Raw genomic sequence first — 16,664 nt, forward strand, 5'->3', positions numbered from 1 at the left:
ATAAATATTATTTTGTGGTGCCCCGACTCTCTAGTTAATTACAATTACATGATTAGCTCAATCAGGTAATATTAATTACGGAGAAAGGATTTTATAGAATAGCATGTCATATCACTTAATCCGGCATAGCCAAAGACACGACACTGTATAGTCTTATATCTCCAGATGAACATTTGTTGACTTTGAGTTGATTGCCTCAGTGCGGTGACCCTTGGCTGTTACATTACATTACATCATAATGCAACAAAACATGTATTGATATTTGTTGCAACGGCAGCGTAAAAAAATAAATGTCACAAATTTTAGTATTGCCTATAATATTGGTTGCGTGGTTGTGGTCAGACAACACAGGGACGTTTTTGAGAGGTGCTATCTAAGATAAGATCGCACTTTATTTATCTCCCAAAGGGGACATTTGTTTCCCCCAGCAAATACATAAACATATAAATACAAACTAGATACACTACAAAAGACACACAGACACTAAAATATGTTATCAAGATGTTACAGAAATATGTAAATGACATGTGAATTAGATTTGTGTGCACTTCATGTCTGTCTTTGTTCCAGGTAATTATGATCAAAGTGGTGCAGTATCAAAATCCAATCAAATATCAAGAAATTCTATTTCCGATAACATATGGACCAATGGTTAGTGATTAAAATGTCAGCGTTTTGAAATGGCTGAAATACAAATACAACCTTCCAATGAGGCCACAACATGTTCATTGTTGGGCTGTGTCTGTATTGTTGGCTTGGGCTACAGCTGACACGTTTATGAAGTGTTGATGAATGTGCATTACCTCTAAACTTATCAGTAAGTAAGTGTCCAACATGTTCATTGTTGGGCTGTGTCTGTATTGTTGGCTTGGGCTACAGCTGACACATTTATGAAGTGTTGATGAATGTGCATTACCTCTAAACTTATCAGTAAGTAAGTGTCCAACATGTTCATTGTTGGGCTGTGTCTGTATTGTTGGCTTGGGCTACAGCTGACACATTTATGAAGTGTTGATGAATGTGCATTACCTCTAAACTTATCAGTAAGTAAGTGTCCAACATGTTCATTGTTGGGCTGTGTCTGTATTGTTGGCTTGGGCTACAGCTGACACGTTTATGAAGTGTTGATGAATGTGCATTACCTCTAAACTTATCAAAGTAAGTGTCCAACATGTTCTCATTATAAATGTTCAAAATGATGACATTTAACTGTTGTAGTTACTTATATGTCACCCAAGCTGACATGCTATTTATGCAGTATGTCACTGTTACAATGTGTTATTAGTGGGGAAAAAATCTAAATTGAGACATCTACACAAGTTAAACCGTTCATTACCCGCCATTACACAGTACTATCTTTTGAATTACAATGTTGAGGCACATTCATGTGTTTTAAAGAGTAACGTTGATGTATTTCTGGTTTCATGCCTTCTGCTTCCCTTTTTTCTTTTGAACACAAACTAACAAAATATGAACAGCTCAGATAAAAGAGAAGGAGGGGCTTAGAAAATAGGCTCATTAACAAAACAAAATGGCAGCCAGATGGAGAGAAGACCAGGGCCAAAATCTGAAGAGTTCTTTATGAATCCTCATTTCATGAGAGCTTTTGAGGCCAAAGAGGGTGTGTTGTTCTGCCTAATAGTCGGAGAGATCCAAGTACCCTAAAAAACGGCAGCAGGCAGCACACACCCAAACCCAGCTGTATAGTCAGATCCTGCTGCTGTTCAATGCCTTTATCCTGCAGACTAATAATCACCAGGGCCAAAGGAGCTTCTCTGTGGTCTGAAATGAAGTTTTATCTCCCGGTCACGAAGCACAGCGCTGGGTCTCGTCTAGTCCGCGTCTCTTCGTCTCCTGAGAGGACCGTCTGAGAGCTCTTTAATTCTTTAATTGAGCCCTTTAATTCTCCATTCTTCACTTAGCAGTGATGGGATGCGTTACCACCAATGATCAAATATGCCCGACACCGGTTGGCTTTAATTACAGGGTTTAGACTTGGATGCACCCAGCTTCACACACTCCAACACAACCTTGGGCTACGTTGAAAATGCATAGCGCGAACAGCCAACATCATGGGTGTGTGTGTGACTCTGTGTCTGTGTGAGTGTGTGTTGTATGTGAGTGTGTAGGAGCAGAATACAAAGCTTTAATAAACTATCTACCAAATAATTGTGAGCCTCGGGTGCCGATGTCAACCGCAGAGCAATATACGTAGCCTACGCTCTATCCATTGTGCTGGGAAGTGGAGTGGGGCAACTGGCCTACTGGGTAATAACATTGAGTTAAACCCTTTCAAGTGATGCACTTTTAGCCTGAAGTAGGTGTCATTGCATCTGCATCTACGCTAGCACTAATTTAATTAGATTACTTGCAATTCCTTCCTTTAATACTGTACTATCGTGACTTGTGCTGAAACTCCCTAAGTCTATTCCTATGTGGGAAAGGGTCAGTAGCTGATGCATAGTGTTTAAATGCAATAATAGCAGTAGCACCTCCCCACTCTCTCAAAGATCCAGATGAATCATTTCACTGTTGGGTACAAAGATGTATATATCTCCCTCTACACTTGTGAGATGTATTAGCTACATGCCAATCTGAATTACATTTGTGTAGGTTTGTGTAGGTAGTGCTGTCGTTTGTCACAGAATGTCACAAAACCCAGTTTTAAACACACCAGTAGAGTATGCCTCTAGCAACAGTTGGGAAAGAAGGAATAAACCTGGAAAGAATCTTTTGAGATGGAAAATTAGCTCTTTTGCCACTGGCCGGCCAGTCATATAGTAGACAGGTAATATGTCACCGTATATGACATATTGCTACCTACAATAGTAAAACGTCATTATTTTGACACATTCTTATGAGACCATATTGGAAATCTAAGTTTAGAGTAGAATTATCCACCTTAATTCTGAAGCAGTGTGCTCTCCCTCCATCTCCCCAGCCTTTGTCAAAAGCTACAGTTTACTGAACGACTATTTCCATCCTCTTGTTTACAGTCAGTAATTGGGCTTGATTTACAATGCATTCACAATGTGACCCCCTGGGGTGCCACGGCAACACATGAATTAAGCAATAGTGCCAACCGTGACAGCTCAAGCAGAGAACACGGAGAGAGGAGAGCTCTCGAACGCAACACAACGTGCCCTACATTACCGCTGCAGCTTCCCATAATCCACTGAGGCCGATTTTTCATTTCCACCTGGAAGGCTGCCAGCCAGAGGATTTCTCCGCTGTTGATAACATTCCAGGGATGGATGGACGGATGGATGGAGAGAGAGAGAGAGAGAGAGAGAGAGAGAGGGGGGGGGGATAGAGAGAGAGAGAGAGAGAGAGAACATCCATTCATATCCTCTGGGTTCAGAATCATTGCACACAACATGACACCTCTCCTGACTTTGTGTGTCTGTAGTCGACAAGCGTGACAAATAAGACCGGTGTTACAAAATATACAATCGCATTCTGGCAGTTTACAAGCCTTATGAAAGAGAGACGGCAGGGTAGCCTAGTGTTTAGAGCGTTGGACTAGCGTTGGACTAGTAACCGAAAGGTTGCAAGTTCAAACCCCCGAGCTGACAAGGTACAAATCTGTCGTTCTGCACCTGAACAGGCAGTTAACCCACTGTTCCTAGGATGTCATTGAAAATAAGAATTTGTTCTTAACTGACTTGCCTAGTTAAATAAAATGAAATATGTGTTTGGTTATGATTAATCTGTATTGATAGAAGGCAGTTTGAGTAGCCACTGACCCTAAGTAATCTTAACAGGACAGAGGTATTCACAAGGGACTATATATATTCCTACTACAGTGAAATAGCCGACACGTGAGTATTTAGTATGGTTTGATTACAAGGAGGGTTTTTAAATATGTTGCATTATCTTTAATGTCTTTCAATAGTATAAGGGAGATCCATTCTCCCCTTTCTCCCTGCACCAGCCTCCACTGCACTCCGCAGCTGACCCATGATTCTATTCAACACTTGAACTATTTCTGATGTCACGATTTTCAGGCAATTGTTCGGATTTGGATTTTGAATATTTTATTAGGTGCAAGAGGACATCCAACCACACTGCATGGAGACACAGAACATAAAGGATAGATGAAGATGAGGTTAAAACAACAGTTGAATCCTTTCTGTTTCTCATTTCTCTTTTCACAATTCCAAGGTTGCACTGTAGGAAAAAAATACAAATGATATTTGCTGAACTGAAAGATAGACGTTGTAAAAAAAAAAAAAGTTAGTGCAATGATGTCCGAGGTGAAAAACAGTGTTGTTTTCAGTAACTTCTCTGTGGTTGTAACATCCCAAACGGACGTGGCTGTTTCCCCATAAAGGATTACAGCTTCATGGTTTGAATCATCCGCAAACAAAAAGCACATTTCACTGCTGAAGAAAAGGCCATTGAACATTTTAAAAGAAGGTGTCCTTCTTCCACTAACACTCTGAATGAAATAGTGACTCAGTGCAGGGAACCACATTAACTCATGAGCAGAAATGATAATAAAATACAAGAAATTAAATCTTCTCTACAGAAATAAAAACCGACATTTATATAACACATAAAAGGACATTCATATGTAGAGTAACTTTTAAATGTTCTAAAATGATAGGTGTGTACCCCTTTAAAACATTACTGCATTATATCCTTCTCAAAGGCCATCAGAAATGTTCTGAATCCCACTGTTCTGTTTTTACGAACATATATCTTTCCAAGATGTCCCAAAGGAAGAGACCAACGTCCATTTGTTTCCTAACATCAGGTTAGTCCTCTGCATTCTCCATAACCAGATAAGGGTTGAATTGACAGGCATTGTGGTTTTGTGTTGCAGCAAAACAAGTGTGAACAGTGTTGAAGAAGCAAACTGGACACACATGTATCTACTGCACCATATTTCAAATCACTGTCCTTTAAATGGACTGGAATGAAGCACAACATTCATTCAGAACGTGGTTCTTTTTCCTTATCTCTAAGGAAATTAAAGACATTTTCTACAAACGGAAACATAGCAAAGTGTTCCAGTGCTTTTTGTCTTGTTCCAACCAGAAACATTCAGATCTCTCCTCATCTTTAGTTTCACAGTCTTCATTTTCATAGCGTCTCTCTGGCTTATATAGGCATTTTTCTATATTATACAATGCAACGGGATAGTAAAATAGCTCACATTCATCTTCTCATTAATTTGACAAACATGATATTTACTATCACAGATTATGGATAAAATCCTTCCTTGAAGGTCATCCAGTCCCTGGCTTCCCATTCCAACCCACGCTCCCCCAGTGTGGCACACAGAGCGCTGAATTCCCGGCTTCCCGCCAGTCCTCGGCAGCTTTCCGACTTTGCTTTTAACCTGCCTGGGCCGGCCGCTGCACAAAGCTGCTTGGGATGGCAGCTGCTCAAGGGGAGGAGAGGTATTAGAATAGATTTACAAGAATGTGAATGTCCTCGTCACTAATCTCTAGGGCCTTTTACACAACGAGAGCGTGCACACACCCACACACACACAAACTGCTATTACAGTAAACACACCCACCTGTGCATGTACATATGCACACACATATACACACATACAGTACGCATGCATTAACTTTGGCACTCAATACTCCCAGTGACAAGTCAAAACACATGCACACGTTTAAAATGACTCCACATGAAGTCAATGGTCTATTCCACTGTTGCCTTAATATTCTATACTCATCAATACTCATCAATATCCCTCCCTGGAACATGGGGCTTCTTTTTACTGCAAAGGAACACAAGCTCACATAACGTACCGGAGAAGTTTGCCATGCAACTCAGAAATAGCTGTCCACACAACACAATAAAAGCTTCTATGGGTTATATATTAGCTCACATTCACTGAGTACAGTACAGTGCTCGATTATCAGTTTGAAATGCCTTAGAGAGGAGCTGTGTTCAAACATGACTCAGTCAAAAGGATCTCTAGCTAAAGGAGTAAAAGACAGAATACAGAGTATAGAGTCCTCAGTCTCAAGTGGGTTCTCTGTAAAAATCCTCTAGTTAGAATCCCGTTGGAATGGGCATGAACTTGTGAGCCATGTAGTAAAGCATGGAAAATCACAGCAAAACACATTGGGAAAACAAGAAGTTGACCCATTTACTAGATCTAGGTCTGTAAACAAAGGCAATACCCGTTGAGCCCTTTTTGCTCCTTGAGGGGTGTTTCTGAAGCAGCACAGAGAGCGCGGAACCAGAACCACCTCTCAAGCCTCCGGAACCTTCGGAACCCAGTGTCATAACAACGTTACACATCCAACTCCTTTACGGTTCGAACATACGGTCCTCGCAGATCTCCAACGCCGCCTTGGATGCTCCTCCCATGACTTCGACGTTGGTGTCGATCCAGGGAACAATGTTCCCGGGCATGTAGGAGGAGCAGTTGGCCATTCCCATGATGTCCACAGGACGGAGGACCCGGTCCCACATGTTGAACTGGCTCAGCTCGCCAACGAAGGCCTGGGTGGCGTCGAAACGACCCCCCACCATGTCCTGTAGAGGGAGAGGGACTGTGTTTAAAATCCCATCAGTATACAGAAACGTCATAGCCTGGGTGATTCATCGTTTCTGCCTTCAACAAGAATTCAAAGATATCAACAATTTTGCCAAAGCTGGAAGAGAAAGACAATTCAAATCAATTGTATAGTACACCTGATAGATGAGACAGATCTATTGCTCTGTTTCCTCTGTGCGTCTGTCATTTCCCTCTGCAATTGCAATTTTATCCATGAAAGACACACTACATGCACTGTAGCTTTCCACATAGACTAGCACCACACGTGTTGAACAAAGTAGTCCACCCAATGTGACCCAACAGCTACGTAGTGTTACATTAATGGGTTCCTATGGGAACTATCTTAATAGCGTCAGTGTTCTGTACTACATGGCTGTAGAGATAGTAAGGTGCTGTCATGGAGATATCTGTTGGAGTGTCACACTAACAATGCTCCCAAGGGTGCGCTGTCACTGGTTAAGGCAGGCAGAGAGGTGAGGTAATGGTAAAGGAGTGTTGATAGCGTGACAAGAGCCTTGCCTCCCCCTTCTCCCCTGTTCATCTCTCCCTCTCCAGGGGGAACACACACACCCTCCCACTCTCCCTCTCCAGTGGGAGTAGATCAGAGCCTGGCTGAGCCTCACCTGTTCCTGTCCCAGGATGATCACCCCTCCAGGTTTAATTGGATGCCAGGGGGCCAAGTTCTCCCCGGTGCCCAGCCTCTCCCCGTCCTGGTACGCCTCCCAGAAGCCGTCCCGCGTCGTCCAGGTGATGCATATGTGGTGCCAGCGGCCATCGCTCACCGACAGGGGCAATTGGGCCACCTGGGTAAGAAGGGTGAGATGGGCAGTACAGTGTTAGATGGGATTCACTTTTAATTGTAAGCCGCTCTGGATAAGAGTGTCTGCTAAGTGACTCAAATGTAAATGTAGAATACTTATAGGGCAAGGAGGGTAATTCATGTTAGAGGGGCAAGGAGGGTAATTCATGTTAGAGGGGCAAGGAGGGTAATTCATGTTATAGGGGCAAGGAGGGTAATTCATGTTATAGGGGCAAGGAGGGTAATTCATGTTATAGGGGCAAGGAGGGTAATTCATGTTATAGGGGCAAGGAGGGTAATTCATGTTATAGGGGCAAGGAGGGTAATTCATGTTAGAGGGGCAAGGAGGGTAATTCATGTTATAGGGGCAAGGAGGGTAATTCATGTTATAGGGGCAAGGAGGGTAATTCATGTTATAGGGTCAAGGAGGGTAATTCATGTTAGAGGGGCAAGGAGGGTAATTCATGTTATAGGGGCAAGGAGGGTAATTAATGTTAGAGGGGCAAGGAGGGTAATTCATGTTATAGGGGCAAGGAGGGTAATTCATGTTAGAGGGGCAAGGAGGGTAATTCATGTTAGAGGGGCAAGGAGGGTAATTAATGTTAGAGAGGCAATACTAACTGGGGAAAGAGATACATGGCATGTAGTGTGTCTTTCATGGATAAAATTGCAATTGCAGAGGGAAATGACAGATGCACAGAGGAAACCAATAGCAGAGCAATAGATCTGTCTCATCTATCAGGCATACTATACAATTGATTTGAATTGTCTTTCTCTTCCAGCTTTGGCAAAAGGGGAAAGAGAATACCTGTGTTTATTCTGTTGAGCCTTTAGTCTTTGTGTGGTGAATCTTCATTTCCACTTAAGTCCAATTTTCACTTAGTCATGCATGGATGTCTATGGGAAACTTTAAAAAACATTCACTCAAGTGAAGGATAGGATTCCCCTTAAGAGCTTATTGTAGACTTTACTATCAGGGAGAATATCCCAGGGCAGATAGGGCAATAGAGCTCAAGTTGAACCGTACAATCTGCCGTAAGAGGCAAGAGAGCACAAGTACTATATATCACTGGGGCAGATGGCACAATGAAGCTTTGACTGAGACACACAACACAGGACCAAATGGAGCAAGACAACACCAGCACTTTACAAATAGCTTATAAACAGTAAAGTGACATAGGGACAATATTCTGTAGAAATCGCAGTCATATGGGATTGCACTTCGAAAACAAGAGCAGAAAGAAATAGCACAGGTTACGAAAGGTTACAACATCAGCGCTTTACCCAGACTTTACAATGACATCATGGTCCACAGAGGGTTCAGCATAGGGGAGAATGGCAGTGGAAGTCATTAGCTTTATATAGAGGTTCTATATGAGCCATATAGACCATAGAGACCATGAAATGCAGAGGCTACTGCCAACAATTTCCTGTCTGCTCTTAATCCCTCCCATGAGAAACTAGACGCTTGACCTCCAAAGGTGTTCCAGCATATCACATTTACACTAAAGTCAATCAGACAGAGCATTGATACTGTGGACCTAATTACTGCCCTCTAGTAATATCCCTGAGCCTTAGTCAACCTGAGGACGTTGGGTCTGATATCATACCCGGAGCCAGGAGTTTCTCCCTGACCGTGTGAGCTGGACACAAACACAGGAAGTGTTGTTTACATAGGGCCCGGCAGATTAAACAGTTGTAGAATGTCTTTTAGTCCACACCAATATCTCAATAAACATTCTCTAATCAGAGCTCTGACAAAGGCTGTGAGGCCCAAACATTTGCAAAAAATAAACAACAAGTGATGAGGGAGTTTATTTTCTATGAACAATTATTCAACATTTCCTAGAATGCACCTGCAAGCAATCCTTAAAGGTGTGAGGGCATATCACGTTTTAGATCTGACAGGTGCAGAAAGAAATTCAATAAAACCACCCCATTGACTAAACCCAAACCAACCACTACATCAAAAGATGTTTTAACTTCCCTCTTGTCCAATAGGCAGCCAACTGCTGCGAAAGTATTGATAAAAGAAGTTCACTGTGGATATATTGTGGCATTAGGAAAGCTTTAAAGGACTGGTTCAATACTGTTTTACCTAATCTGTATTTTGGATGTAAATAGAGGGGTCCAGACACTTTTTTTTGTGATTTTACTGATTTTACTCAGTGATTTTACTCTGTGATTTTACTCTGTGATTTTACTCTGTGATTTTACTCAGTGATTTTACTTGGTTTTAAGAAACATGCGACCCGCGGAATAGACTTTATCAATGCTCGTTCTGCAGAATGGGGGCTCCGGAATAGACTTTATCAATGCTCGTTCTGCAGAATGGGGGCTCCGGAATAGACTTTATCAATGCTCGTTCTGCAGAATGGGGGCTCCGGAATAGACTTTATCAATGCTCGTTCTGCAGAATGGGGGCTCCGGAATAGACTTTATCAATGCTCGTTCTGCAGAATGGGGGCTCCGGAATAGACTTTATCAATGCTCGTTCTGCAGAATGGGGGCTCCGGAATAGACTTTATCAATGCTCGTTCTGCAGAATGGGGGCTCCGGAAAAACAACGGCTCCAAAAATACCCAAGCAAGTCCTTTTAGGAACGACAAACCTCTCAGTATAGTGATGCAGGTCTTTAGATGTTATACACATTACATTATGCATTTCCAAACTTTATCCGCAAAGTTATATTCCATTTTATGCAACTCGAGCGGTTTCCAGCTGTGCTACACAGAGAAGTATGTTTCTCAAAGACAAGTGAAATAAAGCATCTGGATCCTTGTAAAGTCATGTCATTTACATCCAAAATAGAGATACTGTTCTATAATAGGGAACGAATCCTTTCACTCCTTACAAAATACAAAATAATGAGATGCAACAGGAATGTCAAATGGATTTGATCCAGGGAAGATATTCTCTCTATCTTTAATGAATCTCATTTTGGAGCACTAGAGCCTTTGCACCAGATGAATGGTGTACCATTGACAAAAGAACATGGTGTAACATTGTCACCATGCAGACCTGGGTCATGTTAGTTAGGTTTTAAAACATGTTGAAATGAAAATTAGTGTTATATTCATGGTTTCATCTTCTCTCACACATACACTCTCTGACCCTATCTTTCCTCCTCTCTCACACTCACTAACACTTTCATTGGTTCCTCTGTTCTCTGGTGCTGTATTGGTTCCTATATTATCTGGTGCTGTATTGGTTCCTCTATTCTCTGGTGCTGTGTTGGTTCCTCTATTCTCTGGTGCTGTATTGGTTCCTCTGTTCTCTGGTGCTGTATTGGTTCCTCTATTCTCTGGTGCTGTGTTGGTCCCTCTATTCTCTGGTGCTGTATTGGTTCCTCTATTCTCTGGTGCTGTATTGGTTCCTCTGTTCTCTGGTGCTGTATTGGTTCCTATATTCTCTGGTGCTGTATTGGGTCCTCTGTTCTCTGGTGCTGTATTGGTTCCTCTGTTCTCTGGTGCTGTATTGGGTCCTCTGTTCTCTGGTGCTGTATTGGTTCCTCTATTCTCTGGTGCTGTGTTGGTCCCTCTATTCTCTGGTGCTGTATTGGTTCCTCTATTATCTGGTGCTGTATTGGTTCCTCTATTCTCTGGTGCTGTATTGGTTACTCTATTCTCTGGTGCTGTATTGGGTCCTCTGTTCTCTGGTGCTGTATTGGTTCCTCTATTCTCTGGTGCTGTGTTGGTCCCTCTATTCTCTGGTGCTGTATTGGTTCCTCTATTCTCTGGTGCTGTATTGGTTCCTCTATTCTCTGGTGCTGTGTTGGTTCCTCTATTCTCTGGTGCTGTATTGGTTCCTCTATTCTCTGGTGCTGTATTGGTTACTCTATTCTCTGGTGCTGTATTGGGTCCTCTGTTCTCTGGTGCTGTATTGGGTCCTCTATTATCTGGTGCTGTATTGGTTCCTCTATTATCTGGTGCTGTATTGGTTCCTCTATTCTCTGGTGCTGTATTGGTTCCTCTATTCTCTGGTGCTGTGTTGGTCCCTCTATTCTCTGGTGCTGTATTGGTTCCTCTATTCTCTGGTGCTGTATTGGTTCCTCTATTCTCTGGTGCTGTATTGGTTCCTCTGTTCTCTGGTGCTGTATTGGTTCCTATATTCTCTGGTGCTGTATTGGGTCCTCTGTTCTCTGGTGCTGTATTGGTTCCTCTGTTCTCTGGTGCTGTATTGGGTCCTCTATTCTCTGGTGCTGTATTGGTTCCTCTGTTCTCTGGTGCTGTATTGGTTCCTATATTCTCTGGTGCTGTATTGGGTCCTCTGTTCTCTGGTGCTGTATTGGTTCCTCTATTCTCTGGTGCTGTTTTGGTCCCTCTATTCTCTGGTGCTGTATTGGTTCCTCTATTCTCTGGTGCTGTATTGGTTCTTCTGTTCTCTGGTGCTGTATTGGTTCCTCTATTCTCTGGTGCTGTATTGGGTCCTCTATTATCTGGTGCTGTATTGGTTCCTCTATTCTCTGGTGCTGTATTGGTTACTCTATTCTCTGGTGCTGTATTGGGTCCTCTGTTCTCTGGTGCTGTATTGGGTCCTCTATTATCTGGTGCTGTATTGGTTCCTCTATTCTCTGGTGCTGTATTGGTTCCTCTATTCTCTGGTGCTGTATTGGGTCCTCTGTTCTCTGGTGCTGCATTGGTTCCTCTATTCTCTGGTGCTGTATTGGGTCCTCTGTTCTCTGGTGTTGTATTGGGTCCTCTATTATCTGGTGCTGTATTGGGTTCTCTGTTCTCTGGTGCTGTATTGGGTCCTCTATTCTCTGGTGCTGTATTGGTCCCTCTATTCTCTGGTGCTGTGTTGGTCCCTCTATTCTCTGGTGCTGTGTTGGTCCCTCTATTCTCTGGTGCTGTATTGGGTCCTCTGTTCTCTGGTGCTGTATTGGGTCCTCTATTCTCTGGTGCTGTATTGGTTCCTATATTCTCTGGTGCTGTGTTGGTCCCTCTATTCTCTGGTGCTGTATTGGTTCCTCTATTCTCTGGTGCTGTATTGGTTACTCTATTCTCTGGTGCTGTATTGGGTCCTCTGTTCTCTGGTGCTGTATTGGTTCCTCTATTCTCTGGTGCTGTATTGGTTCCTCTATTCTCTGGTGCTGTATTGGTTCCTCTGTTCTCTGGTGCTGTATTGGTTACTCTATTCTCTGGTGCTGTATTGGTTCCTCTGTTCTCTGGTGCTGTATTGGTTCCTCTATTCTCTGGTGCTGTTTTGGTTCCTCTATTCTCTGGTGCCTATCTTCCTGTATACTCTGCTCCTGCTCCCCCCTCCCCCATCTCTCCCTCCCTTCTCTCTCTCTCTCTCTCTCTCTCTCTCTCTCTCTCTCTCTTCCTTTCTAGTGTTTGTCTGACATACACACATGTATAATGCATGGTGAAACCAGAACTGTGGGGAAAACTGGCTCTGCCAATAAACCAGATGCCCAACACAAACCCAAATCCAACCCCACAACCGAAAAAAACCCACCCTACTTCACTTCAGCCAAACTCTATTCCCTCTGAGCCCCTAGGTTCAGTTATCCAGCAGTAACGCACAGAAAAAATAACTATCAGTGTTGTTTATTCAAACACCACGATTGCCATGGTTGTATTCCTTTGAAGACAGAAACCGATGAAATATTAATTGAAGCTTCTTTTTGAGCACATTGGAAATGGTCTTCCTTCAAAAAGCATTGCTTAACAAGGGGGGAAAGTGTCTGATTCTCAGTATTAAATGTAAATATTGAAGCGACCTTAAGCCAACCTAGGACCCTCGACAAGAGGTGTGGGCCTCTTGGTGTAACGGCCATGGTGTTGTGTCGATAGTCGCTGGACCCAGGTTCAAGAACCTGTTGGATCTACCCCTGAAAACAGACTGGAAGGACTACAACATGACTCCATTTCAGTTCCTTTTCTGTGCTGGCTTGATCGTTCTGTGTCTATTCAATCGTCACGGTTTGTTTTTGTAATAGAAAATGCACAATGATTGATGCTCAACTGTAACCAAGTTCTTTAGAGTAAATGAGTCTTTCGTCGCCATAGCCCAGGAGTTGTTTTTGTCATGGACAATCAATAAAAGACATGGACTTACTTTGTCGTTGACCAACAGCTCTATGGGGTTGTTGCCCCACTCGATGAGCACGATCTCATTGGCCTGTCCTGGCACCCCGTAGGAGAAGGGGGTTCCTATACCAGGGCTGGCGCTGGACTTCAGCCACATGCACACTGTGAAGGCATACATCTCAGGGAGACTCTTCTTGATGCGTCCGTATAGGTAATTGGTGCGCAGGGGGAGAGACACCTTGAAATCCTCTGGGGACTTAAATGCGTTGTTACCTGAAGACAAACAGAGATGTGAAAATGATTAGATAATGATTAGATAGAGGTAGTATCCATCACTTTCATCGGTCATGACCTGCACTGTTCACATACAATACCGTGTCTGAGTCTGCCCATATAGGGGGCTCTTATTGAACCGGCTGTAAGGGTTCGATGTTGGACTGTCGTAAATTGGCTGTAAGGGTTCGATGTTGGTGATGGTGATGGTGATGATGACAGCGGTGGTCGGTGCCGTTTAAGATGAGGGAGGACAATTCTTTTTTTTAATTGGACTTATTTATGTTACAGCATATTAGATGGCTGTCATTCATATTCCATTCACCCAGTTCAATGTAACATCCATAGATTTAAGCTTCTAAATTATGCTCAAATTTTCCCTGTACTACACACAGCCATCATGACGTTGCTACAACCTAGCCTATGAATTAAAGTTTACAACATACAGTAAGTAGGTGCACACAGGTCGAGAGAAAGATTTGAGGTGACAGACAGTGACACATGGACAGACAGTGACACATTCAATACAGCCTTGCACAATCTTGCCTGTATCTAGCTGATCTAGGGTGTAATCATTAGTCCAACAGTTGCAAACGAGAGTTTCTATTGGACAAATTCAGGTATGTTTACCTCCGTTTTGTTCCGTTTGCTTTATTCGGCGGAATGTTAACTTTCATAGCCATATACAAACATCTTGTTGCATTCCTTCTCACATCTACGTGCTCTCCTCCTCTCACCTTTTCCCTTCGCTTGTGGACTTCAATGCACAACACATCATCTGTCTGTGATCAAGCGGAAAAAATATTTCCAAGCCAAACATTCAAATCATAACCACTGCACACAGCCTACTTCGTTGTCACCATATTAGCTAATGTAACGTCAGAGTCAATATAGCTAATGTAAATAACGCATTAGTAAACCTGCTACAGTCATGCAGTACAGTGGACAGTTAGTAAGCAGGTTAGCAGTTACACTAGTGTACCAGGGTCGCAAAAAAATTGTAAAACAGTTCCAGTGTTGGATAGTCATATCCAGCTAGCTAATACTGTAGCATCCCTCTGAGTCGGGTGTTTGAGTAGGCTAAACTAGCTAGCTGCATTTGCAAGTATAAAAAAATGATGAAATATAGCTCTCTCTTTCTCTCTCTCTGTCTCTCTCGCTCCTCCTTCATTTTTTAAGAAATGAATTAGCCTAGGTAAAAAAAATGTGTCACCCATATGTAAAATGTATACACGCATGACCGTAAGTCGCTTTGGACAAAAGCAGCTGCTAAATGGTATACATTACGATGAGGATTGAACATGAATACACATGTGGATGGGCACTGGTTAGTGGAAGTATAGCAGCCTGTATTGTTTTCAGTCTTAATTGAAACATTGAGGAGGTGTCAGTAAGACAGCATATTGTATACACATCTGTTACAATGAGAGTGAGAGAGAATCAGAGACAGTCTGTCTTTTTGGAAGCAGTGAGAAGAGAGTGAGAGCCAAAGAGAGAGAAACACAGAGAAGAATGCAAGAAAATAATGAATTAGAGGGAGAGAGGGGCAGAATCAAAATGAGAAGACTCGGGTGCATGGAGAGAGCCTGATCAATGACAGACATCAGATGGTTAGACGGTCTCTGCCTCCCCACCCAAATCTCAGCATAAGTCTCTGCTGCTATAGTAACAGCTATTGGGGATCCCGAATAAATGAAATAATGTATGTGTGTTGTAGTATCCAAAATAAGGAAGAAGAGGCAGTCACAGTCAGAATGTGAGTGGTTGGGTCTGTAGTCAAAGGAGGATCGACAGGGATGATGAGGTTCCTGAATTTCTCTCCAGCTATTTTCTGATCTCCAACAGAGAGAGAAAATAAGCAAGGAGAGGCAGAGAGAGAGAGAGAGAGAGAGAGAGAGAGAGATAATGGATGTGAGAATCAAAGAAAGAGAAACAGCAAGAGAAGGCCACAGAGAGAGGATGCAGGGGGAGGTGAGTTTTTGGGGACCTGCAAAAATAGAGGGAGAAAGGGAGTGAGGGTGGGAACGAGGGGAGTGAGGGGGAACAAACCCCCTACTCTCCAGCTCTGTGATCCCCTCTAGCCTGGGTAAATAAAGCTGTAGAGTGAGAAAGAGTAAAAGAGCCAGATAGAATGAGGAAAAACAGAGGGTGAGAATGACAACTACAGCTTCCTTTACTTCTCTCCAGCTCTGTGATCCTCTGGCCTGAGTAAATAAAGATGGAGACTGAGAAAGAGTGAGGATGAGAAATAGTAAGATTGAGGGAGGGTCAGTGAGAACATATCCCTTACTTCTCTCCAGCTCTGTGATCCTCTCCAGCAGTGAGGTGAGGGTGCTCTCGGTACGCTGACGGTGGGCAGCCGTCTCGTTGTACAGCTGGCTCTTCTCTTCCTCCAGCTCGGCCACCTTCCTCAGAAGCTGGCCCTCTAGGGCCCCCAAACGGTGCTTCAGCAGCTCCCGCAGCTCCGCCGGTAGGGGCCCCACTGCATTCCCACCCGCACCTGCTGCTGCTGCTGACGTGTTGGCACGCAACTGCTGCTGCTGTGGTGGAGGGAGGAGAGAGAGAGTTAATCCCCTATCCGGACGTTCTGTCATTCAGTCACAGGTTGTGTTCTGCTGTGTTCAGAGTGGAGGTAGGATCAAGGAACAGGGACAATATATATGTTGGGGAGGTCCTTTCAGGGACCCGTTGGAGTAATAATTAAGTGCATCACCCCAAACACAAAAACAAACACACACAAGCACACTTTTGAAAATGATTCATTTGAATTAGTCCTGCTTATTTATGAGGGGTCTAACCCCAGAAGATGAAATTTGCCTTGTGCATAAGATTTTGAGAGTTAAAAACGAATATGATGGAATAATCTAAATCACAGATTTTTTTTGTCATGTATTAAGCATATATGTGGAGAGAGAGAGAGGAAGAGAGAGAAGTATATATATACAGTTGAAGCCGGAAGTTTACATACACTTAGGTTGGAGTCATTAAAACTCGATTTTCAACCACTCCACAAACTTCTTGTTCACAA

At 43.1% G+C, this 16,664-nt stretch overlaps 1 protein-coding gene across 1 annotated transcript in view; it reads right to left on the minus strand.

Annotated features, from left to right (window-relative positions):
- Positions 1-4,020: 4,020 nt before the first annotated feature.
- Positions 4,021-16,664, minus strand: part of LOC110515093 (neuronal pentraxin-2) — a 23,622-nt gene continuing 10,978 nt past the window's right edge. Inside the window, exons 2-5 of the mRNA XM_090191518.1 lie at positions 15,927-16,176; positions 13,392-13,636; positions 7,153-7,332; positions 4,021-6,507 (exon numbers count right to left, since the gene is read on the minus strand). Of these exons, the coding sequence (XP_090047644.1) occupies positions 6,280-6,507; positions 7,153-7,332; positions 13,392-13,636; positions 15,927-16,176 (903 nt within the window). The 3' untranslated portion in view covers positions 4,021-6,279. The remainder of the gene's footprint in view (positions 6,508-7,152; positions 7,333-13,391; positions 13,637-15,926; positions 16,177-16,664) is intronic.

The sequence above is a fragment of the Oncorhynchus mykiss genome, chromosome 12, assembly GCF_057628025.1.
Source record: "Oncorhynchus mykiss isolate SJ-2025 chromosome 12, ASM5762802v1, whole genome shotgun sequence".
NCBI classification, from domain to species: Eukaryota; Metazoa; Chordata; class Actinopteri; order Salmoniformes; family Salmonidae; genus Oncorhynchus; species Oncorhynchus mykiss.